Source organism: Ursus arctos, unplaced genomic scaffold, assembly GCF_023065955.2.
Source record: "Ursus arctos isolate Adak ecotype North America unplaced genomic scaffold, UrsArc2.0 scaffold_25, whole genome shotgun sequence".
Lineage (NCBI taxonomy): Eukaryota > Metazoa > Chordata > Mammalia > Carnivora > Ursidae > Ursus > Ursus arctos.
In genome coordinates this window covers 13332806-13358774 of record NW_026622930.1, presented here as the reverse complement: position 1 = coordinate 13358774, position 25969 = coordinate 13332806, and the positions used below count along the sequence as shown (strand labels likewise).

At 46.3% G+C, this 25969-nt stretch overlaps 1 protein-coding gene across 1 annotated transcript in view; it reads left to right on the top strand.

Annotated features, from left to right (window-relative positions):
- The window catches only part of KCNK13 (potassium two pore domain channel subfamily K member 13), a 102410-nt gene extending 76691 nt beyond the window's left edge, over positions 1-25719 (top strand). Inside the window, exon 3 of the mRNA XM_044390001.3 lies at positions 24135-25719. Coding sequence (XP_044245936.3) covers positions 24135-25027 — 893 coding nt within the window. The 3' untranslated portion in view covers positions 25028-25719. The remainder of the gene's footprint in view (positions 1-24134) is intronic.
- Positions 25720-25969: the final 250 nt, after the last annotated feature.

Genomic DNA, 25969 nt, shown 5'->3' with positions numbered 1-25969 from the left:
CGTTTAGATGGAACTTAAAATTGTGACACCAGGTGAAATCATCAAGAGAAAGAATACAGAGTGGAGAAGAGGCCCAAGGACCAAGGACTGGGGTACTCTGACACTTGAGAGAAAGATGAAGCAGAGCCAGAAAAGGACACTGAGAAGAAGAAACCACTGAGTTAGGAAGACAACCGGAAGACTCATGTCTTAGAAACCAAATGAAGAAAGTGATTTAATATGCGGAAGGGGGAGGCCTGGGGCAGGAGAGGCCGCACCAGCATGTTGTAGGAAGTATCTATTCTATATGAATACTGAAACCATCTAGAATCGTGACATGGTGAGACTGGCGACCGTGAGCCAGGGATGAAAATATTCAGGAATGTCAGGGAGAAACCTGCAGGAAGCCGGTGGGTGCCTTGTACATTTCATTTCACGAAACCTGACCAGCAGTCTTGTCGGGTAAGTATTAATATCATCATCATCATCATCCCATCTTACAGATGAGGAGACTGAGGCACAGAGAGGTTAAATACCACGTCCAGGGTCACCCACGCATGAGTGGCAGAGGCGGAAGGCGAGTGCACCGCCTCCCAGCGCAGGACTCTTCCCCTCCCCTCAATCCCCATGTGGGATCCTTGCAGCCCTGCCCACGCATCCCGGGGGCATCTTTCCAGTCGGCTCTATATGACTCCGGTCCAGCGGCTGTGCCTTTGCACGTTGCATAATGAGTATGTTTGGATTCCGGATAAACTAGAGTTTATCCTATGTACAAATAAATATAGAGAAACACATTTACTGGATATCAAGCAGTGAAAAATCTCACATAATTAGACACTCCCATCGGTGCTATTTCAAAAGAATTTGTGCCCATTTTGTTGATTCTGATGATGTATTGCAAGAGTCCGAAACACCATCTGTACCATCGAAGATGGGTTTAAATATAATCCGGCAGAATTTGTGTGATAAACACATTTTGATGAACTTTGATATTTGCACATGCGTATCTACTATTGATTGTAATTCCCAGTTAACCAGAATATTAATTGAACTAGAGTCGATAAACAGCCTGCTAGGCTTGTAAGCGATCTTTTTTATCCCATTAGACTTACCCTGTCTTAGGATTCAGCTTTACTGCAACCAAGAAAATTGTCATTTATTTTTGCTACGAATCAGATGGGAATTGTGATAAACCACCCCCTTCCCGGGATATCCTCTGGTGAGGATTGGGCCCACGCCCTGGTCTGAGATGCACAAGCCTTCAGGTTGACCACAGGATAGAAGGGAGGTAACCAGCCGCAGCCAGAGCAGACTTACAAGGGGCCCAGAGAGAAGGTGGCCCAGAGCACCAGGGGCCTCTCCTGAGGGGCCGTACTATGTATGATACAGGGGCTGAAAGTGTTCCATCTGCCCCCGCCAACATGCCTTCCCAGCTGGTGTTTATCAGGGAAAGAGATGGGGGAGCAAAGATTATTTGTTTATTATCTGTCACTGATGGGGGGGGGAAGCAGACTAAGTCCAGGTTCTTAAAAGGAAGCATTCATGATCTGACCCATGCCTTGACCTGTAAATGTGGCCAGAGCTGGGCTGGCCGCTGGGGGCCAGAGGGGCAAGGATATAACTCCAACATGGGCACCGTTCCACTTTTGAATAGTTTACGGTCTTGTTTTCGTGGCTCTCGGTAACTAGAGAAAAGAAAAACAAGACTGTGGGTAAGGAAAGGCTGGGTACATAGAGAAATTCAGGCTGTTGCTCCATAGGAATATAGAGTCATACGTGAGCCCTGTGCCGTGGTAATACTTCTCTGGAGGGTTGGAGAATCAGGGAAGGCTTCTCGGAGGCAGTGTTTGAGGCAGGAGTGGGTGAGTAGGCGTCGTGGAAGAGGAGAAAGGTGACTTTCCTGCCTGCCTGCCTACTTTCTTTCCAAGTATTCAGCAAACATCTACTGAATGCCTGCTCCGGGCTAGGTGCTGAGGATAGAGCAGTGAACATAACAGACAAGGTCCTTGCCCTCATGAAGCTTATGTTCTATTGGGGGAGATGTGAGAAATGGCCAAATATGGAAGATAACCACAGATTGGGACAGGCGTCTCTGAGCACTTGACATTGGAGCTGTTCTAGCTGGGACTGTGGGAGTCGGTGGACCCCTCACTAGAGGGGTGCATATGTGGGAGCTCCTGGACCCCTCAGCCAGCAAAGCCAGGGCCTCTCTGCTCAGATTAGAGATCAGAAATGGAGCCTGAGGACTCCATGCCTGGCCCACCTCTCCTTCCAGGCACCTGCTGCTCCCAGGGCCATGTGCACAGCCAGTCAGTGGACACGTCGGGTTGCTGCATGCTCTCTGTTGCTAGGGGCTGGCCCTTGTCAACTACAAGTGGCAATGCTATTCCAGGTGCCATGGTGAGGGCAGGAGGACAGGGTGTCATGTGCTCCATGCGATTAGGCCATTGTGATGATGTAAGAAATTTTCCCAAGGTGCACAATGAAAATGCAAGTTCACAGAAAGTGTCACTTGGCCAACACCGTGTGCAAGGCACAGTGCTCGGGGCCACGCACACCGGTCACAGCTGCCCCTCTTCAAGGATTAGCTCCTCCAACTCTAAGGCATTGTTCTGGCACCTCCCCACGTTAGATCATTCAATCCTCACAAAAATCCTATAGGGAAGCTATTGTTGTTATCCTGTTTCACAGATGAAGACACTTGAAGTCTAGGTTAAGTAATTTGGTCCAGGTTAAGGCGATGACAAAAGCTGCTTGGGTTCACATCCTCCCTGCAGCCCTTCTTGCTGAGTGTCCTTGGGAAGGTGTTAGGGCTCAGATCTGACCCAGACAGTCTGATTCCAGATTCGGTCTCTTAGGTACCGTGTGTGTGCCCGCACACGTGCATGCGTGCGTAGGGGATTACGGGACAAGACTGCTTTTAAGGACTTCAAACCCAACAGGATACAAGAACTGCTGTTCAAGAGCCCAACCCAGGCCCTCAGGCCATGGCACAGGAGCGCCCACCTTAGAAAGAGAAATGGTCTGTGAGGAAAGCAGAGGAAACATGCAGTACGTTCTAAGTCAGCTGCCAGGCCCACGGCAAGTACCTAGACGTTGATGGGGAACCTGCCACTGCAGATAAATCCTCCTGCCTTTTGAGCCTCGAAGCACTCGGGCAAGGTTGAAAGAATCTCTCCATTGCGTCTCCTCTGACCAGTCCCTTTTGCCTTTGCAAAGAAACTCATCCAGAACATTCAAAACCACGAAGAGAGAACTGTTTGTTTGTTTTTTTAATTAACAAATGTTAACGTTTTGGCTACCTGGGGCATGCTGAGCTCATGGGCTAGGAATGGACGACAGTTCATCCGTAATTGTCACCGTGAGGTCGGGGAGGTCAGGGCCTGACAGAATCAGGAAAGACCTTTGGCCAGGGCCTTGAAGGATGAGGTACATATATTTTGGTTTTGTTTTGGGGTTTTATTGGAGGTTTTATTTTTTTCTAATTAGAAGTGTAAGGAGAGCCTGGGTGGCTAGTGGGTTAAGTGAACGACTCTTGATTTCAGCACAGGTCATGATCTCAGGGTCAGGATCTGACTCTCTCTCTCTCTCTCTCCCTCTACCCGTCCCCCCCTTCTCTCTCTCTTTAAAAAAAAAAAAGTAATTCCTTCCTCCTGCTGTTTGCCACTAATAGTAAGTTGTGAAATATGTTTTCTTTTTGGGTATATATCCAAAAGAAGTGGAAGCAAAGACTCAAACATGCACTCACACACCAAAGTGTGTAGCATCACCCCCATGGCCAAAGGGTAGAAACAGCCCAGGTGTCCGCTGACGATGAATGGATGAATGACATGTGGCTTAAACATACACACGGACCGTGATGCAGCCATAAAAGGAACAAAGTCCTGGCACGTGGTACCACGCGGATGAACCGTGAGGACGTGATCCTAAGCGAAAGAAGCCAGACGCAAAAGGACAAATACTGTCCGATGCCAAAGTCATAGAGATAGAAAGTAGAATAGAGGTCGCCAGGGGCTTGGGAGGAAGGGAGACTAGGGTGTTACTGTTCCGTGGGCACCAGTTTCTCTGGGATGATGCCCAAGTCCTGGAAATCAGTAGTGGTGATGCTTGTACAACACTGAATCGATTTAATACTACTGATTCATATGCTTTAAAATGGCTAAGATGGCAAATTTTATATATGTTTTATCATAATTAAAAAATTAGTAAGAGAACAAACAACTGGGGCGCCTGGGAGGCTCCGTCGGTGGAGCGTCTGCCTTCGGCTCAGGTCACAGTCCCAGGGTCATGGGATCGAGCCCAGCATCAGGCTCCCTTGCTCAGTGGGGCACCTGCTTCTCCCTTTCCCTCTGCCCCTCCCCCGGCTTGTGCTCTCCGTCGCTCACACTGTTTCTCAAATAAATAAATAAAATCTTTGGGGGGGGGGAAAAAAGAAAATAACCAAAAAATATATGTGGTAGAGGGAAAGGATCATTCATATCTGCGACAGAGAGCTGTGAAAGAGGACTCAGTGTGACAGGATTTGGACAGGCTTCATATGAAGCAAGGACAAAATTCTAAGCCTCATTTTTAAAAGATTTCTATAAACAGAGAGAGATACACTGTGTTCCTGGTGAAAAAAACCTCAATTTGGTAAGAATGTCATTTCTCCACAAATGAGTCTCTAAATATAAGGCGACTCCAATCAGAATCCAAAAAATCTTTTCTGGAACTTAACCAAATGATTCTGAAGCTCATCAGGAAAATTGGAACATAAAAATAAGCGGGGCAGTTTTGAAAAGAAAAGGAGAAAGGAGCCAGAAGACGAGAGGGGAGGAGGAAGACAGAGGAGTTGGCACGGATGTTGAAAGAGAACTGTTGAGATTTTTGGTACCGGTCCCAGCATGGACAGACAGATCGAAGGGACAGAATACAGCATCCAGAACCAAATGTAAGAAATTCGTCTCTGATCAAAGTGGCATTTCAAGAGAGTACAGAAAGAATAGACTATTTAAAAATGGTGCTGAACAGTCTACACATGGGACAAAACTTTGTAGAATTGAACACACGGGATGCCTGGGTGGCTCAGTTGGTTAAGTGTCTGCCTTTGGCTCCGGTCATGATCCCAGGGTTCCGGGATCGAGCCCCATATCGGACTCCCTGCTCCGTGGGGAGCCTGCTTCTCCCTCTGCCTGCCACTCCCCCGTTCATGCCATTTCTCTCTGTCTCGCTCTCTCAGTCTGACAAATAAATAAATAAATCATTAAAAAAAAAGAATTGAACAAACACACGTACAAGTAAATGGGGGGAAATACAAGACCAGTGGATTGAATCAATGTCAACATCCCACTCGTGATATTACACAGTAGTTTTGCAAGCATTAGCCTTGGGGAAAACTGGGTAAAGTAGAAACAGACTCTCTCTGTATTATTTCTTACAATTGCTTATAAATCTGCAATTATCTCAGTAAAAATTTCAATTAAAAATGGTGTCAGAGAAAAACTATTTAAAAAATTTTAGATACCTGCACTTGGAGAGGAATTCATTATGAAATTGCTTTTAAAAATTAGAACCATAAGTGAATACTCGTATATTCCTGGAGGACTTTTCCCTCCATGACTCCCAAAGACAAAAGCCATAAAAGAAAACTAATGGAAACTGATGGCTTTTCCTACATAAAAATTAAACTTCGGCAAAGCGACAAAACATTTATGTAAAAATAAAAGGCAGACATACACCGGGCAAAATATTTCAACATACCTAAAAGGTGGCAAGTTAATTTTCAAAAAATATGTGAAGAGCTCTCACAAATCAATAGGAAAAAGAACAAATATCCTAATAGGAAAACAGACTAGACGTAAATAGGGATTTACAAAGGAAGAAATATAAAAGGCCAATACCCATGTGAAAAATGGCAACAAAGCAGAAGATGGTGAAGAAAGAAAACATAACGTCTGGAAGAAACATAGTTGCAGGAGACGGGGAGCTGGTGTCTTATTTACAGGTAGCAAGGAGCTGGGTACACAGGCTCGGTAGAAGTTTGTTGGAGAAGCAGAGAGGAAGAACCCGGATGGACGGCCTGTCGGGGAGAAGGAACACTTCAGATGCTTGTGCTAGAGAAGAGGAAAGGTGGAGGGAAAAACAATTTTAAGGGGCAAAGGGACAAATTAGGTCAACGTTCCTTGTAGAGCCTGTTTTGCCTAAAGCTAGAAATGGTGTCTTCAGAACATCCTTTGACGTTACCGTCCGCGCAGACGGGAGAGCCACCGAGAGAAGGGTCGGGCTTTGAACTGTTCTCTGCACGGCCTTCCGTCCGAACGTGCCCGCGCTCATTCCGCTTGCCGATGCCCAGTGGACAACGATGACCCGGTCCTTTTCCAGCCTTATGTTTTTGCCACCAGATCTGGTCCCATTTGACATTAACAGCCGGTTGACAAGAAGCCCACAGATTCGGGGTAAACCCAAATTCCTGTTTGTTGCTCTGGGCATCTCAGACTTGCTGTCTGACTCTTCACGCTTCCATTTCTTAACCTACGAAGAGGACCCTCGTGTTTGGGCTGACAGCCTGAGTTCATGGTGGTGGTTGTCTTTGGTGTTTGTTCCCTCGGAAAAATAAATCCTAATGCATCAGCCCTCTCTCTCCCCGTGACTAGCTAAAATAGCATTGTGAAACAGTATTTGCAAACATTTCCTCTGGCGGTTAAATTATTATACCAATTCTATTTGTGCCACGAGCACCGCAATGCTTTCTGAAATGGGTTCTCTACTGGCTTTGGGCAAAAGAAAGTTATAACTGCTTTTGGAACTAATAATATCAAAATTAAATGTTTTTAAGGAAAGGCCTCCATAGAGCCCCCTCAAGGAATAGTTTATTACAGAGCAGTGACTCATTTAGGTACAGCCAAGAAGGTGCCTCTAAAAAGAACAAGATGGGAGTTGTATGTCTCCAAAGAGTCTTCTAAAGAAATGGAAGAAGGGAAGGGAGGAAGGAAGGGAAGAACGAGGCCAGACGAGAAGGAAAGAAGGAAGAAGAGGAAAGAAAAACGTCATTTTCTGTAGGGATCTTTGGTTCCCTAGGGCAAACGCTAATGTTCATAGCAAATATGAAGATGTTTGCCACGTGTTTCCAGGAGATTCTGGGTAATGCAAGGTGCACAATGGTACAATAGTAACCGACAGTCTTAGGCTGCTGTAACAAGTACCGTAGACTGGGTGACTAGTAATCAACAGGAATTTATTTCGCACAGTTTCGGAGGTGGGAAGTCTGAGATCAGGCTGGTCTCTGGAACCCTCTTCGGTTTTCAGACTGCTCACTTCTCCTAATCCTGTTTACCTCCCCAAAGTCCCACCTAATACATCACGCTGGGGAGAGTAGGGGTTTCAACATAGGAATTGGCGAGTTCATGAACAGTCAATCTGTAACACAAAGGAAATTTCATGAGTTTGTAGGGAGGAATTATAGACTGGGGAGACTGTGTTATCGTATGACAATAACACATTTATGTCTCTAGTCGTATGTGACTCCCTACGCCCAGGCCATGCTTCATTCTTGTTTCATACATCTCAGTAAAACCACAACAGATGAGAGAGCCACCGATATTCTCGAGGTCTTTGCCTTTCAACTGGATTTCTGGAAGCACTAGGATCCTACCAGAGGGCTACCAAGCTGCTGTGGGGAGGGAGAGGGTGTGGAGAAGGCGGGCTGGGAGCCTCCCAGGTCAAGCAGAAGAGGGGAGCTTTGTCTGCTGTGGATCCCATCTGTCACTCCTCCCCAGGGGCCCGACAGCCCTCTCGCCCACAGCAAGGCGTTCAGAAAGGCCGTCAGATTGACTGTGCTTCACCCAGACGCCCGTCAAATAAAGATTTTTCTGTAACTCCCCAACATGTCCCAGAGCTAGACCTTCTCGTTCACGTTGAAGCAAAGTCAGCGGGGACGGGTTACGTGCCCTGCCTTGCAGTGACATTCTCCTTCACCGAACCATTTCTTCAGAGTCTGGGGGAAGGCGGTTTTGTTCGAGAGAGAGCGTAATTATAGGTGTGGCTTTGAAGGAGCAGTTTCCTACCGTAGGAGTTCAGAAGCCCTGGAACGGGGACGCCTCCCTGAGAGACGTGAATCAAAGGATTGCCCCCCTTTCACACGAGGGCAAAGTCAGAACTAATGACAGCATGTAGTCCAGCCCTCGTACTTGCTCGGTGTTGGTGAGGAGACAAAGGGCTGGAGAAGGCATCAAACCCAGAGCTAATTGTCCCCCCCCACCGTGACTCAGTGTTCTCTCCCAGGGAAACGAAATTGGTCGAATTCCTCTTCAGGGGCTGATGTGCTTCTGATTCCTGTGAGGCTAATTTCTGTTACCTTCTGAGCACAGAAATTACTGTGACTCATAATAATGCCCATGATTTAAGGAATCCTTAGGTCTCACACCCTGGTTTTCAGCTTTCATGGGCAGGAGAACAGGAATTCATTTCTGACTTGTATGTGACCTATTGCTAAGGAGTCTAGAAATGTCCCCCAGTTCGGAAATTACCTGAAAAATAGTTTAATCTTCACTACATACAATACCATCTTTTGTGAAAGATGCTTTACTGTTAACAAAATGAGAGGAATGATAACCCTAAAAAGAGCAGATCCCAAGATATCCAGAACTGTAAGAACTCTGGAATTCTGCGTCCACAGCAGTAACTGTCGCAGAAAAATAGCACCACGTACAGGGAAAACGCCATCTCCCTTCAGCCGCCTGGCTGCCCTGTGACGTCTTCGCAGTTGAGAAATGTGACAGACAGACATGTTTTTCACGTGGCCTAACGTGTCACCCACCTGGCCTGTAGAAGGGGAGCCTCGGCTACACAAGGGGAGCTCTCCCCAGAATCCTGGGATGATCGGATTCATGCTCCGCACACCCGAGTCACAGAATATTGGAATCCAACGATCCCAAGAGTTCACCTGGGCCGCCCTGTATCACCGAAGGGACAAGCAGAGTAAGTTGTAACCATCGCATACCTAGGTTATTAAGAGTCTGGACTAGAACCCAGGCCCCTAACTAGTGAGCTCCATGACTCCGAGCAAGTTTTGTCATCTCTGTGTACCCCAGATTCTCACAAGACTTTGCAAGCCTGGCACGAGGGTTGAAGAAGTGAGTTCGTGGAAAGCACTAAAATTGTGTCTGGCTCGGAATGAACGCTCCCTACATCGAAACCACCACCACCACCTCATCCTCTTATGTCACTAATCTGTTGGCTCAAGGAGCTGCAGTAACCAGTCAGATGGCCTTGTGCTTCAGGACCCAGAGGACTCATGAACCCGTAGGTCGTAGGACGAAGGAGGAAATTCCCCAGATCAGTATTTCCGTTGCTTTTCTCACCACCAGGCGGGGAAGCTATGAACTGCATAACTGCAAATAAAGAGTGCAGTTATTAAATCCCTAAAAGCACGGCGTTATCACCAGCTCTCCTTTGGTCTATTACATCGCTGAGTGCTCCTGTCTTGAATGGAAAACTCTAGAACAGTGATTCTCCAGCTCTAGGTAATCACTGATATTCAGACAGGGAACTGGGCCCAGCCCCAGAGATGCTGATCCAGTAGGGAAGGCTCAGGGGTCTGTATCTAACAAGCTCTTTGGGTAGTTCTGGAACCAATGGTTCAGGTACTCTAGTCAAGAAGCGCTGCTTAGAACACAGAATTTGGGCCTATTTCTGTACCAAGGTGGGCTACGAGGGGGGCTGGTGCTGAGCAAATGCCCATGCAGAAAGCTGATTTACAACCAAGGCCCACCTCAGCCCTCAGCTGTGCTCCCTGCCGCTCCCTTCTCCCCCCTAACCCAAATAATCCCAAACCTCATTTTACAAAAATAAACCATGAACAGCACCTACCTGGTTCCATCCCAGAAAATGGATCAGCTGGGAGGGAAGTACCACTTCCTTCTCTTCGTTGCCTTTGTCGCTGTAGGTAATGCAGGAAGTAGGAAGTCCCTGACTACTTTGGAAGTCCCACCAATCCAAAGGAAGGGGAGCAGCTGTTACGTGTCTGCTGCTGTCTGGCCCCACAGTTATCCCAGAACTTCTGAGAACAGCTCATTGAGACATAATGTACCATCTGAATGTTTTCTGAGTCATATATGATGCACCAAAGAAATTAAGGTTGCCTTTGCCTCTAGGATCCCAAAAGTGTCATACCCTTCACTGGTTTTGGTGGGAACCTACTTTAGAATCTTACCCAAGCAGACATGACCTTTGTTTCCAATCTCCCGCCCCTGTGCTCTGACCCCAGGGAGTGGTATCTTCCTGAGTGGGGTCTGTGGTCCTTGTACCAGAATCACTCATTTAAAATGCGAGTTTTCTGGCCCCATTCAACCTCCTGAATCAGAATCTCTAAGGGTGAGGCCTGAAAATCCGTAGTTTTTGACAAGCTTCTTCAGGAATATTCGTGCGTACTGGAGTTCAAGGCTTTCTTCCTGAGTGACCGTGATTTGCTTCTGCCTTCTTCACTCACCTCTGAGTTAGTTCTCACACCGTAAATACAGGTGCGATCAGACCGTCCATCTTCCCTGAAGCTTGGCAGAAGCTTTCCATCTCTCTCTTAGGTTGCTTGCAGGTGACTCAGAAAAGGAGTTTATGGGGCGCCTGAGTGACTCAGTTGGTTGGGCATCTGTCTTCAGCTGGGATCGTGATCTTGGGGTCCTGGGATTGAGCCCCGTGTCAGGCTCCCTGCTCCCATCCTCCCGCTCATGCTCTCTCTTCTCTCAAATAAGTAAATAATATCTTAAAAAAAAAAAAAAAAGGCAAGAAAAGGAGTTTACTTGGGGCTCCTGGGTGGCTCAGTCCTTTAGGCGTCCGACTCTTGATTTTGGTTGCGGTGGTGGTCTCAGGGTCCTGGGATTGAGCCTCGCCTCAGGCTCCAGGCTCAGGGCAGAGTGTGCTTGAGATTCTCTCTCTCTCCCTCTGCCCCTCCCCCCACTTGCTCTCTTGCGTGCTCTCTCTCTCTCACTAGCAAGTAAATAAATCTGGAAAGAAAAAGAAAAAGAGAAAGAGAAAGAAAGAGAAAGAAAGAGGAAGAAAGAGAAAGAGAAGGAAAAGGAGCCTACTTGACTTGATGAACAGCCTAGTGCAGGTTTCCTGCTCGTGTGTTGTTGTGGTGCTTTATCTCCAGGACCAGGGGTGAGGCTCCGGGAGGGCAGAAGCTGTCTTGTAATCACCCACCCCCGCCCCAATCTGCCTATGCTCCCGGCACAGCACACGCAACCTAACGAGTACGGCGATATTGCCTGATTTGACTGTCACATCAACACTTGTCTCCAACGGCTTTCTCCTCAACCTCTAGAAATGACCCAAGAGGAAGTAAATTTTGATGGTGACACTTGACTGTCATAAACCCTTGTCTTCAAGCATTTCTTTAAGAAGACTCATAAAACTTCATCCACGCTTCTCATAGCCTGTGGAGTACAGATGGTCGCCCCACCTCTTCCCACAGCGCGCACACCCCTCCCTCCACACCTCCTGTACACGTGTCCTAATGGACTGATTTGTCCCAGTTTCTTGTTACCCCAAGTTTCTATTAAGGGACCCCCCCCATCACCACTCTGGCACTCCCTGAAGTGCTTTGTTTTGTTTTGTTTTTAATTACTAGCAGGACTTCCTTTCTCTAAAGGGACAGGATCCAATCTTCTCCCCATTTTAGTTAAGTCGTTAAGACAAGGTTTTATCCATCTGACCAGCTACTGGGTGGTATCTTGCCAGCTACCCCTCCAGCTCATTTCCAGATAGGTGAGGGAGAAGTCAGGGCTCGGATGCCCACGGCTGGTTGGAATTGAAGGGCCTGCCATGCCCCTGGTCGAGTGCTGAAGTTGTCCTGAGCAGACCTGATTTCTTAGGCACATGGGAGCCACGGGGCATATCGTGGACTATGGAGGAAAACCCAGACGGGCCAGACAAGGCTAGTTTTACATCCCATCGGGCGTTCCTGGGAGTTTTTCAGTGGTGGTTTGTGAAGAAAGAACCAGTCCAAAGGAGAGATGGAGTCTTAGCTTGATTTTAGTAATTAGTAGGGGCTGCTTAAGGGAGATTATGGTGAACACCAACATGGCGCAGTGTGAGAGCCCATCAAGTCCAAACGAAATTCTGTTTGTTGGCAGAATTCTGTCTTGCGGAACCCAGCAAATGGTGTTTGGGATGGGAGGGCAGTGACTTTTAAAAGTTGTAGAAGGTCTTGAAAAGGAATTTTGAGTGATTAGCTTGTACCTTTGCCTTCAATTTACTGGTGCACGGGGCTTACCCAAGTGTGAGGTGAATGGAAATTGTTAGCTTGTGTAGAGTGTGTCAGTACCTGGTGCACCGCCGGAGCTTCCAGTTTAGGGCTCAAACCCTGGTTTGTCAAGAGAAAACTTTCACAGGCTGTTACCATGAGCATTTGCTGGTGTCATATTGTCTGAGCGATCACTTACCGTGAGACACCTCATATAAACAGGTAAGCGCGTGTTTATGTAAATTCACTTCAGCTTATACCCTGGAGGCAGTTAGCCATCAACGGGAGTGTCTATTCCAGAATCTACTCTCAAGAGGTCACTATCAAGCACTCTAAATATTGTTATCAACATCTACACTGTAGGGGGTACTGGCTAGCGTAAGAAATGTTAGAAATAATTCTCCGTTGAAGAAATGAATGCTGTGCAAGATAAGGTTGGCCAACAGGTTGTGTGAACCAATGCCCTTGCTTAGATGAGCAGTAAATTCACTGAGCAAATCTGGGACCCACCCAAGGCCTAGGGCGTCACTGCTTCTGTGTCACCTAGAATTCAACAACAAAAAAGGAAATGGGCAAAATAATTGAACGGGCACACTAAAGAGGATGCCCACATGATCACAAAACATACGAAAAGACGCTCAACTTGACAGGCATCAAGGAAAGGCTAATTTAGACCACTATGTGCCCACCAGAATGGTTACAGTGAATATTGGCAAGAATATGAAGGAGCTGGGGCTCTCAGACCTCGATGAGGACGGGGTAAACCAGGGCATCCACTCTGCTGAACATGTAATATCGTGTGAGTCCTTATTCCGCCCCTAAGTATGCATATCCAAGAGAAATGAGTATCACCAAAAGATATGCACCAGAGCGTTTGCAGAAACACTATTCATAATAGCCCCAAGCCGGAAGTGCCCCACGTATGAATCAACAGTAGCATGCCCTCTTCAGCCCACCATTCCAGCGCCCTCAGCTGGAGTCTGTGCCTTAATATCACACAGGCTCAACACCTTCCTCGATTTACAAGGGGAATTTCCATTAAATCCCAAACCCCTTGCAGACCTCCTCTTGACACTCTTTAAAATCCCTAACACTCAATTATCAACGCAGCTGGAAGGGATGAGCTGGAGCATCCCAGAAATAGTGGGGACAAGATGCCTGTTGAAAAAATTGCAAGTCCCAGAGAGGAGACGTTTCATTATTCACTGCTCTGTAGCAAACTGCCCCCGGTTAGTGGCTTAAACAACAATCACGGACATTTCTCCTAATTCTGTGGATCTGCTGGGCTCCACTGGTGGTTCTCCGGCTCCACGAGGTACCAGCTGGTATATCTCATGCTTAACTGGGGCTGGAATGCCCAAGACGGATTTACCCAATATCTGAGGAGGCTGGAATGGCTGGGGAGCTAAGTGGTCACACTTTTTACACAATGACTCAAGGGTCCAGAGAGAGTTAAAACTGCTAGGCTGCTCACCGTCTCGGCCTAGAACTAGTGCAGCATGACTTCCGCTATGTATGATTGGTCAGAACAAGTCTCAAGGTCACCAGGATTCAAGGGGAAGGGAAATAGGCTTCACCTCTTACAGGGATGGGAGCAGTTTGCTCAAAATCATCTTTGAAAAACAGTCTACCACAGGCAACAAGAGTAGGGGAAGGCCATCTGGACGGGGAACCTGGAGTCAAGCCAAGCCTCTACCCCTCAAGGAGATTACCTGGCTTTTCAGTGCCTCAGTTTCCCCACCTATAACATAGAAAGATTGGGCTAGAAAGCTGTGAATTTCCTCTTGGCTCTAACAGTTGTGGCTCCATAATCCACATAAAGACTGTGTCTAATAAGAACCTCAAGTCCTCCCTCATTGGACCCCCATTCCCTTCTCCCACATCCCCCATAAGAATAGTCCATGGAGTCTCTTTTTTGTTTTTTGGGTTTTTTTAAAGATTTATTCATTTATTTTAGAGTGAGAGAGCACATATGAGTGGGGGGAGTGGCAGGGGGGAGGGAGAGAGACGCAGAGAAGCAGACTCCCCCTTGAGCGGGGATCCTGAGATCATGACCTGAGCCGAAACCAAGAGTCAGAAGCTTAACTGACTGAGCCCTCCAGGTGCCCTACCGTGGGGTCTGTTTTTGCTCTCCTTCCATCCCGATGAAAACTGGACGGTCTTGTTTAAAAACACCCACAAACCCCTATGTAGTTTTATCTCACACAAAGAGGCTTAAAATTTCCAAATCAAAAAGATGATGAAAAGTTTATGTGAATCAAACTTTGATTCTCAGTGTATTGAGAAGAATGAAGAGTGATGATTGTTTTGGGCAGGTGTTTGCTGCCATTTGGGGAAATCTTCCAGAATATTTTTACGCATTTTTCTTGGTTTAAACGTAATGAAAGAAAGGAAAAAAGAAGAAAAATAAATAGAAGTAATGAAAGATATAAAGCATTACAAAAAATTAAATCAACCGAATTTTCACCACCTTGAAATAACCTGATTAAAAATTGTGTCTCTTTCCCTTTATGTTGTTTTTTCTGTATATGTTTGTGGCAGACCTTGTTGGTTCTGGGGTCCTTCTCTTTCCCAAGGAGCTTCAGTAAACCCTGGCCAGTCTAAGAGGAAATCCATTCCTCTTATAGATAATTGGTTTGAGAAGAGAGCTTATACTAATTAATAATGTGTAATGGGAATTTTGCCAGGGGGTTTCTGGAAAGGATTCTCTGCTCTTAGAAAGACATACACAAGACAGGAACACAACATTTTCTGGCTCTGGACATTAGCGTGTGAGGAGTTAATGCCCAAAGCTGTTGACCTAGGGAGGGACTATTCAACCTGTTGACAGGGCCAGAGCCAGAAAGGTGAAATGGTTTTGGTTCATGGATTATTTGGAAAACCACCCAACTAGCCACCCAGTTATTCCCTGGAGTCACCCTACCTCCAAATTTCATGTTCTATGAGATAATAGATCCCCTTCATGTTTAAGCCACCTCTGTTTATGATTTGCTATTACTGGTAACCAAAAGCAAAATCTTCACTGCTAATATATATATACACACACACACACACATAAATGCATTTTAGAAAGTTTATTCCTTCATCCAACAAATATTTAACGAGGATGCCCCATGTACTAGGCTTGAGTCATTCTGCAGACACACTTTGGCTCTGCATTTTTCCACTTTACATTTTCTCTAGTCATTAAAAACTCTATGAATATGTCATTTTAATGGCTTCATTTTAATGGCTACTTTATTTAGTCATTTCCCTATTATCTGACATTTAGGTTGCTGAGGATTTTCATGATTAAAAGCAAAGACATGGTGAACATCAATGTACATAATGAGTCACATTTCTGATATTTTGGGGGACATATTCCTAAAAAAAAAAAAAAACAGAAAAAGAAAGAAGTGTTTTTAAGATGCCTGAAACATTCCCAAATTGCTTTCTAGATAGTTTATGCCAATTTATATGTCCCCATACAGCGTTTGAGATTTTCTGCTACATCTGAGGGCACTCTTATAATAGACAATTTTTGAAAAATGTTTCTTGGGCGCCTGAGTGGCTCAGATGGTTAAGCATCCGCCTCAGCTCCGGTCATGATCTCAGGGTCCTGGGATTGGGCGCCATGTTGGGCTCCCTGCTCAGCGGGGGGTCTGCCTCTGCCCCTCCACCTGCTTGTGTACTCTCTCCCTCAAATAAATAGATAAAATCTTTTTTTAAAAAAAAGTTTCTAGAAAGAATTGTGATCGAAGTCTACAGGATACATTTACCCAACAAAGCAATGGCATAAAAAATGGCTATATGCAAGTAATGAATCATGGACCATTACATCAAAAAACTAGGGATGTACTGTACGGTGACTAACATAACATAATAAAAAATTATTTTAAAAAAATGGGTGGGGATGCTTTCAATGAATAAAGGAGACTTAAAAGATATAATGTTTGGGGCGCCTGGGTGGCGTAGTCGTTAAGCGTCTGCCTTCAGCTCAGGGCGTGATCCCGGTGTTATGGGATCGAGCCCCACATCAGGCTCCTCTGCTATGAGCCTGCTTCTTCCTCTCCCACTCCCCCTGCTTGTGCTCCCTCTCTCGCTGGCTGTCTCTGTCAACTAAATAAATAAAATCTTTAAAAAAAAAAAGATATAATGTTTGGACCTTGCTAACATCCTGATTCATACAGATCTATAAAAAGATATTTTTGAGAAATCTGAATATGGCCTAGGTATTATTTGGTTTTAAGGAATTAATGTTAGTTTTATTGGGTGTGATAGTGTGGTCATGTTGGGAAAATGAAGTCCTTGTCAGTTACAGATGCATCCTTGTTTTTTTAATTTATTTATTTTTCAAGTCCCAACGTGGGGCTTGAACTCACAACCCTGAGATCAAGATCTGAACTGAGATCAATCGGACGCTCAACCAACTGAGCCACCCAAGCACCCCAGTGCATCCTTAGTAATGGATGAAATGGCGTGCTGTCTGGGACTTCCTTTAAATACTCCAGCAAATAAAGGAGGTGGGGTGGGATCAGGGAACCACGATTGGCAAATTGTTGACAATCACTGAAAGTAGGAAATGAAGGTTTATTATAGTAGTCTGTCTTCCTTTGTGTATGTTTGAAAATATCATCATGCAAAGCTTTTCAATGTTTTACCTTGATTAATTTTTTTTAAAGAATGGTGGTCAACAGAATTTACATAAAATGCTGGGAAACCGCAGGTCTTCTCTCCTCTCTTCATGGTCTAAATAAAAAGCTCTATTGGGGTTGACTAGGACCCTGGCAGTCTCTGGCTGCTTTATATATTCCTGGCCCGAAGGACACCAGGGAGCCTGGTTTGGCACCAGGAGCTGCCCTAGGGGTCAGATTGAAACAGATCTGAAATGGTTCAAGGGAGCCAGAATGAAGTAGACTGCCAGGCCAGCTTCCTTGGAGTCCTTGGACTCCAAACCAAACTCATGAGTCCTTGGTCCTCAGTCAGCTAGCTCATGTGTTCCCAGAATCAGGGGTTGGACACAAATCAGATGACCTCAGGCTTGAACTCAGAGAATAAATTATATACTGGAAAGCACCACCTGTGACAATCAGTTTCATTTGTGTGCCTACGAAATACAAGGAGACCAAAATGCATGGGGCGTAGCACGTTTTTAAAACCGACTTAATTACATCACTTGTTGGAAGAGGCACACATACATTCAGAAACATGTGTTTTCGTGAGTGAAAATTGTAGGGTTTCAGTTTGATGCAAGCCAATCCCCTGATTTGGGTACCAGATTTGGCAGCCACTGTGGTCTGGGTGTCTGTGTAAAGCATGGAACTATAGATGCTTGGTTAATTTCCCTCCCTGGATTCTACTCCTGACGCGTACACCTGACAGTGGCTGGTACTCAGCACAGTCAAGTGGAAAGAGCATGGGCCTGGGAGACAATCTAGGTTCTGATTCTGGCTTTATACCTTTAGGCAAGTTACTTAACTTCTGTAGTCTTCTTTTTCTCATCTGTCAAATGGGACTAGTAGTCTAATCCTAAACACCCAGCTTCCCAGCAAGGGTGAGAGAAGCCAGTGATACCTGGCAGAGGGCAGGTCTTTGGTGATGCTTGCATCCTTTTCCTCCACCAAGAGGGACCCCGAGGCTTCTTATTCCCAATCCAAGGCATCCCTAATGTTCACGTTATGGGGCTCAAACAAGGGAAGGCTTTCTATGAAAAAATCTATATTGTGAACTTCCACGCTTTTAAGCTCTGACAGCAGTAGAAGCTACGGAAACACGTCTCCCTGCAGACCGCAGGAGGCTGCCTCCCAGTGCCTCCCCACACTACCATGTATGCCATTTGCTGTCATTTCTGCTGATTGAAAAGATGGCGGTGCCCAATCCGATTCAGTAGGTAATCAAAACTCGTGGTCTCTCTGTTCTTCAATCAAATTGAATGTTTTATAACCAAATAAACAAGATAGAATCTAGAAATTTTAAATCCCAGAGACATGTCCCCACATCACCAGACTGTCATTCATTGGAAAGGTCAGGTGACTGAGCTTGTCAGCTGGCTTCAGTCATGCACCTGGACATCATACATTCCAAGTGACGCGGCATTCAGGCCCCTGAAGCTGGATGACTCCATTGTGCCTTTATTTTGGCCACTGATTCTCTATGGCCTTATTTTGTAGATAGCAATTTATTTGTCCCAGCCTGGATGCGAGGTCTTTGAGGTCAAAGACCCTGTCCAGCTAATCATTGTGTGGCCCAAACACTTAGTGCACGCCCTTGAAATTCACAGGTGCTTTAAAATTATTGTTGTCAGCTTTAGCTAAGAGCTATTCCTAACCGCCCTACTCTCCAAGACTAAAATAATTAAGTCCCCTCTGGGATCAGAAAGGAAGATTTTGGAGAAGCAAACATTTGCCCCTTTAAATCTTGTGCTACATGAGAAAGTTCTCCTCTGTTAGCAAGAGCATCCCCCTCTCCCTCCCCCTCCCTTGCTATTTCTGGGTTTTCCCCATTTTCAATGCCTTTATCCAGTTTCTGGAATATTATTGGGTCCACAAAAGGCCCCAGATAAATGTTTCTCTTTTTTTCTGCTTGTTGCCTCAGTTCTGTCTCCAAAGAAGAGAGCCCTAAGACCCATTTGGCCTCACAGCACTGGGGCTGTGGGGCTCCAGTTTTCATTGTTCATTTCTTAGTGCAGAAAGATTTGCAAGGTTCACTGCTTCTGGGAATTCCCTGAGCCAGTGGAGGTGCCCCAACATCCGCAGATAAGCGGGAACTAATCACTCAACACCTTGGTTACTCCTCAGTGTTCTGTGGCCTGGGGAGAGAAAGACATTGCTCTCAGCTCGGTCATTAAACTCAGTAAGTTTTTCTAAATTCTCCACTCTTACAACCACCTCAATTCAACTTGAGCTTGGGGATAAGAGTGAAAGATACTAGCAAGAGAATACACAGCAAAGACAAAGTATTTATTTTTTAAGATTTATTTATTTATTTATTTGAGAGAGAGAGGCAGGGTAGTGGGGTGGGAGCAGAAGGAAAGGGAGAGAGAGAATCTCAAGCAGACTCCGCACTGAGCCTGGAGCCCAACACGGGGCTCCATCTCACGATCTGAGCTGAAACCGAGAGTCGGATGCTTCACTGACTGAGCCCCCCAGGCGCCCCAAGACGAAGTATTTCTTTACATAACAAAGATATGTAATAAATGAAACCTGCAGTGCCAAGAGCTGCTGAGGGAGTTCCCAGGGAAGAGATGAGGGTCTACTTTTCTCTGTATCATTAGGGTCCATAACTGTGACTCCCAATGGAAGTACCCCAGCCCCTCGCACCTTCTTTACCACATCATCCTGTCCCATCCAGCTAAAATGCTAGATTCACCGAATCTTCCTCAAGTCTCCTGGTTATAGGCTGTTAACAGCCTACACTCGTGTAGACCCTTGTGCACTGTGGAAGGAAAATCAAATTGAATTGGAAAACCAGATGGCAACACAGTATATGTAGCTAGGTGTTTGGGAAGGGTGGTCCCTTGGCTATCTGCCCAAGGAGAGAAGGAGGTCCTCACCCCAGAAGCCCACACATGACAGTTCTGACCTGACCACTTCCCAGTGTGCGCTGGGAGGCAGCCATGGGCAGTGTGGCTTGGGGACAAGCAGGGTGTCATCAGGAAAGAGGCTAAGGGGTGAGTCCTCAAGATCCCAATGATGGGGCCCAAGTTAGGAACCTGAACTCAATAATAAAGAAAAAATGGAAACAAGAAGGTTTGGTTTGAATGAAAGGCTGAACCTAGGGAGGCAGGCTCAGTACTCATTTTTTGAATGGCATTTGTATTCAGAGGCTTTGATGCCCATCCCCTCAAACAGATCAGACTTCTCATGGTTCCTGAATCATTTTCTTGGAAGGATTCCATGTCCCTCGGTGTGGGCTGACCCTGGGCGCCCCTCAGTGAGAAACACTGAGTGAATCACTGCTCCTTTCTTTTTCTCGGTGTTCTTAGTGATGCCTATTGTCCTGTAGTTGGTATTCTTAGCAACATGTCTGTGTGCATGGGTGGAAAGGTCAAGAAGGTAGACATTGTGAACAGTAAGAGGTAAAGGCAAGAGAGATGTTTTCTATTTGATCAAGCTATAAAAATCAACACCTCAGTTTTCACTCCCAAAATATAAGGTGTATGTTTGAAGAATTTTATTTAAAAGATGAGAACATCTTGGGGAGAAGCCTGAGAGGGCATGGGCCCCGCTTGTGAGTGACTGGGGCCCAAGGCTGGGACGGGAGAGGCCGCGCTGTGACAGCCTCACCGCCTTGCCCGTCTGTGACATCCTCGCGCAGCCCCTTGCCCCTGCGCAAATCCCTTTTCCGAGCCTCTGGTTTCGCAGACTGCACCCCTGGCAACCTCCCCCCTCTCCCCTGCTCCAGGGTCGACGCCCTTAAGACCTCTTTTCTTTCCTTGGCTCCGTGGGGCCGGGCAAAGCGAGGTCGACCCTGCTTGAACCTGTTTGTCAGGCATCACAGCGGCGTCCAAAACATGATTGGCGCCGGGGAAGACTCGATTTCACTGCCCTTTAAACGGATTTCTAATTTTTTTGTATATTGAGAGTAGATTCCCCGCCCCCCGGAAACACCTTTTTTTTTCTTTTAAGTGTGGACTTGTATGTGATAATTGTAGCATCTAGGATTTCAGAAAGTTGTATGACTTGGTTTATTGACCCGATGAGCAGTTTGTAATCACCTGTTAATACAAAAATCGCCTGCCTTGTGTTCCATAGTGTCTTGAGACCATTCACCCTGCTGGCACACCTTTTCCTGTTTAAGATCCTGCATAGCCTTGGTATTCACGAGTACATTTAAAGTATTCAGTCATCACTTTATAATAGAAACTACTCCCAGATACTTGTTATTCTGACTCTTTCAACTTGCTCATTTGGTTGTTCCCATAGTGGAATCCTCTATGGGCATTTCTCCCTTAATGAAAGTGTGTATTTGAGTTTATCAAAGTTTCTTTCTAAAGAACAAACCAAATGCAACTTTGCTACATCGAAGTTTTGACTGAAGTTCACATAGTCCAACTTGTATACCAAAGAGTGACCCTGTTTGCCCTGTTAGGCCTTTTCTGCTTTGGACCAAAACAACTTTCAAGACCCAATTTGATCTTGATGAAGTCCCACAAGTTCATTTTTTCTTTTGTTTCTCTTGCCTTTGGAGATGTGTCACGAAAAAAGTTGCTGTGGGCGATGTCAAAGAGGTTGCTGCCTATGTGAATGCAAGTTGGTACAGCCACTTTGGAAAACAGTGTGGAGGTCCCTTAAGAAGTTAAAAATTGAGGGGCGCCTGGGTGGCACAGCAGTTAAGCGTCTGCCTTTGGCTCAGGGCGTGATCCCGGCGTTATGGGATCGAGCCCCACATCAGGCTCTTCTGCTACAAGCCTGCTTCTTCCTCTCCCACTCCCCCTGCTTGTGTTCCCTCTCTCGCTGGCTGTCTCTATCTCTGTCGAATAAATAAATAAAATCGTTAAAAAAAAAAAGTTAAAAATTGAGCTACCCTATGATCCAGCAATTGCATTACTGGGTATTTATCCCAAAGATACAGACGTCGTGAAGAAAAAGGCCATATGCACCCCAATGTTCATAGCAGCAATGTCCACAATAGCTAAATCATGGAAGGAGCCGAGATGCCCTTCAACAGATGACTGGATTAAGAAGATGTGGTCCATATCAACAATGGAATATTACTCAGCCATCAAAAAGAACAATTTCACAACATTTGCTGCAACATGGATGGGACTGGAGGAGATCATGCTAAGTGAAATAAGTCAAGCAGAGAAAGACAATTATCATATGGTTTCACTCATTTATGGAACATAAGAAATAGGAAGATCGGTAGGAGAAGGAAGGGAAGAGTGGGGGGGGGGTAAACAGAAGGGGGAATGAACCATGAGAGACTATGGACTCTGGGAAACAAACTGAGGGCTTCAGAGGGGAGGGGAGTGGGGGAATGGGATAGGCCGGTGATGGGTAGTAAGGAGGGCACATATTGCATGGTGCACTGGGTGTTATACGCAAGTAATGAATCATGGAACTTTACATCAAAAACTAGGGATGTTCTGTATGGTGACTAACATAATATAATTAAAAAATTATTATTTAAAAAAAAAAAGACCCAATTTGAATCCCTGTTTCTCTACAGCTGCCCTACAACACCATAATTGTCTAACTGGGAGGTTCCTAATCTCATCTAAATCCTTCTTAGGTTGATGCATTTTTAAGAATAAGAAGAATAAAAGGTAAAGCGAATAAAGCCTTAGGTAAATTAGTTTGAGAAAAGAATGATCACTTTAGGTCCTTTCTATAAGTTTGCTTAGTAGACATTGATCAGGTTCCATGTAGCTGAGATGAATTTCGATGTCTGTTCTTCGTTTCTTCTGTTACTTTCTCCATTTTTCTTTGCTTTCAAGTGTTAAATAACATTCAAATGAGTAAATTTTAAAGATATAATTGGCCTTATTAATCAATTCATTATAATCAGGCAGCACCCCATCTAACAAGTAGAGGAGAGCTCCTAAGGACTACAGAAAAGGAAAGGTTTTTAAAGGTAGAGAAAGGGACACCTGGGTGGCTCAGTCAGTTAATCTGACTCTTGGTCATGATCAGGTCATGGCTCAGGTCATGATCTCAGGGTTGTGAGATTGATCCCTACATTGGTTTCCACACTCAGCAGGGTGTCTGCTTGAGATTTTCTCTCTTCCCCTCCTTCCACCCACACATGAGCTCTCTCTCTCTCTCTCTCTCTCTAAAAATAAATAGGGGTCGCCTGGATGGCTGAGTCAGTTAAGTGTCTGCCTTCAGCTCCGGTCATGATCACAGGGCTCTGGGATCGAGCCTCGCATCGGGCTCCCTGCTTAGCGGGGAGCCTGCTTCTCCCTCTCCCGCTCCCCCTGCTTGTGCTCTCTGTTGAATAAATAAAATCTAAAAAAAATAATAATAAATTAATAAATAAAAATAAAATATTTTTTAAAAAAATAAAGGTAGAGAATAGAATAAAAAAAAAGATGAGAACATCTTGAACAAATTTCTCATTTCTACAGATGCTGGCATTTGCTGTTTCTCTGCCTGGAACACCACTATCACCACCACCACACACACACACCCCTCTTCTTGCCTGCCTAACTCCTCTGTAGCTTTCAAGTATCCCTGCTTAGTCTTCCCAGAACCTCAAGTCTGAGATGGGTTCCCCTGTTGGCCACCCCCAAAGGACACTGTACTTTCTCCAGCACAGCACCTACACAATGTAGTAATCACCTCACGAGCCTAGAGCTCCATGAGGGCAGGGACCAGATCTGGCTTTTTTATGGTTCAATCCCCAGTTCCTGGAATAGCACTGAATAAACATTTATGCAATAAATGAATTCTGAAGAGTCTGTATAAGACTTTTCCTTGTATGAACCTCTGTCTGTCTGAACAGTGTCTGCTAAGTATAGTTATTCAGGTTGTGTACTGTACAGGACATCTAACCAAGTAAGGAGGGGGGCCTGAAATCCAGTTCGCATTCTCATCACCCAGCCATTTTTTGCTGCCTGCATCCACCTGGAGGAAGACGTGCCTTTTTCGGATTTGCACAATGACACCATCCGAGCTTTCAACAGCACAGCTCTGAACAACACTTAGTGTCTCCAAAAGGAAGTGAGAATTCTCCTCCTTGTTCCTGAAGGAAGCCCAGGGCCCAGACGCAGCTTAAACATCCCCCCGCTTGCTTGAAGGGCTGGGAAGGGCAGTGAATCTGGATTCAGGTAGGACCGAGTGCTTTTATGAAAGGGTAGGACCGAGTGCTTTTATGAAAGGGTAGGACCGAGTGCTTTTATGAAAGGGTAGGACCGAGTGCTTTTATGAAACTCTTTCTTCAGGTCCTTTGCCAGCCATCGCAGTCAAGACCCTGACCGCATCCCCTCACTCTTCTCTCCTCTGATTTTTGTCTCCTGCAGGGTTTGGGATGACAACTCCAGCGACAGTAGGAGGGAAAATCTTTCTGATCTTCTATGGCCTCATTGGGTGTGCAAGCACCATCTTGTTCTTCAACCTCTTCCTGGAGCGCCTGATCACTGTCATCGCCTACATCATGAAGTCGTGCCACCAGCGGCAGCTCCAGAGACGAGGGGCCCTGCCGCAGGAGAGCCTGAAGAACCCGGGCAGGTGCGAGGTGGACAGCCTGGCCGGCTGGAAGCCCTCCGTGTACTACGTGATGCTGATCCTGTGCGTGGCCTCCCTCCTCATCTCCTGCTGCGCGTCAGCCATGTACACCTCCATCGAAGGGTGGAGCTACTTTGACTCGCTCTACTTCTGCTTCGTGGCTTTCAGCACCATTGGCTTCGGGGACCTTGTCAGCAGCCAGAACGCCCAGTACGACAGCCAAGGCCTCTACCGCTTCGCCAACTTTGTGTTCATCCTCATGGGCGTCTGCTGCATCTACTCCTTGTTCAATGTCATCTCCATCCTCATCAAACAGTCCGTGAACTGGATCCTGAGGAAAATGGACGGGGGGTGCTGCCGACAGTGCCAAAGGAGACTCCTGCGCTCACGGAGGAATGTGGTCATGCCGGGCAATGTCCAGAACCGGTGCAACATCTCCATAGACACGGACGGGGTGCTGGACAGCGACACGGACGCGCGGCGGCTCTCGGGGGAGATGATCTCCATGAAGGACTTCTTGGCCGCCAACAAGGTCTCGCTGGCCATCCTCCAGAAGCAGCTGTCGGAGACGGCCAACGGCTGCCCGGCCCAGGCCAGCGCACTGTCCCGGGACAGTGAGTTCTCGGGCGGGGTGGGGGCCTTTGCGATCATGAACAACAGGCTGGCGGAGACCAGTGGGGACAGGTAGGAGGGAGGAGCGGACACTGGACGTGGAGACCGGGATCGTGGACCACGAGGGCCTGGGTGGACCCTGGAGCTGTCCCGTCGCCCTCTGCAGGACCAGCCTTAGGAAGCTCTTCTCCAAAGAACAGCCACCTTCCCGGGCTGCGGGCCAAGGCCTGAGGCCTTTCTCCTCCTCTTTATTCTCTAAGGTCTAAATCAGTCTTGAGAATGAATCACAAAAACAGCCCAAGACCTTGCTTGGCACTGTTTCTTTACCCATCTTCCTCCAGGGTTTTAACCGCCTAAGGGAGGGAGGGCTTAAGTAAGCCTCCATTTCCTGCTGCTCTGTTCTTCATTTGGAAATTAAAAAATAATAAAAATAAAAATCCCAAACGAAGAGGCTCCTCTTCCCCTGGAGCCCTGATTCCGTGAATCCAGAGTCACTGCCCTTCCCAGCCCTTCAAACAAGCGGGAAGATTGTTTCACGCTGCGTCTGGGCCCTGGGCTCCCTTCAGAAGGGATGTGTCCCCCTGCCGCCAATAGGGAAGTCACCTGTTCTAGTCTCCGGGTCTGCTTCTCTGCTGTTTGTTTTTCCTTTCTTTTACTTTTAAGATCCTAATGCCGGCTAAGGTGTCTGTGGGACCTCTGTGTGGTAAGAAAACTAAATCCAGCTTCAGGAGACTCACTTTTGCAATCAAAGAATACAGCTTGATGTTCTGCCTTCAAAGGGTCACAGAGACCTTTTTTTTTTTTTTTTTTTAACCAGGGCTTGGGGCCCATTGCAGAGATAATGGCTATTTATTAGAACTGAAAATTGAATAAATCTTCACTTTATTAACTAAGATTACATGAGTGCTCATTACGGACAGCAGGGCTGTGTGGGGGAGTGCCTAATTAGACGGGCATTTATTGTGCTCAGAGAAAAAGGAAACAAGAAATTAACCCTTCAGGATATGAGCATCATCTT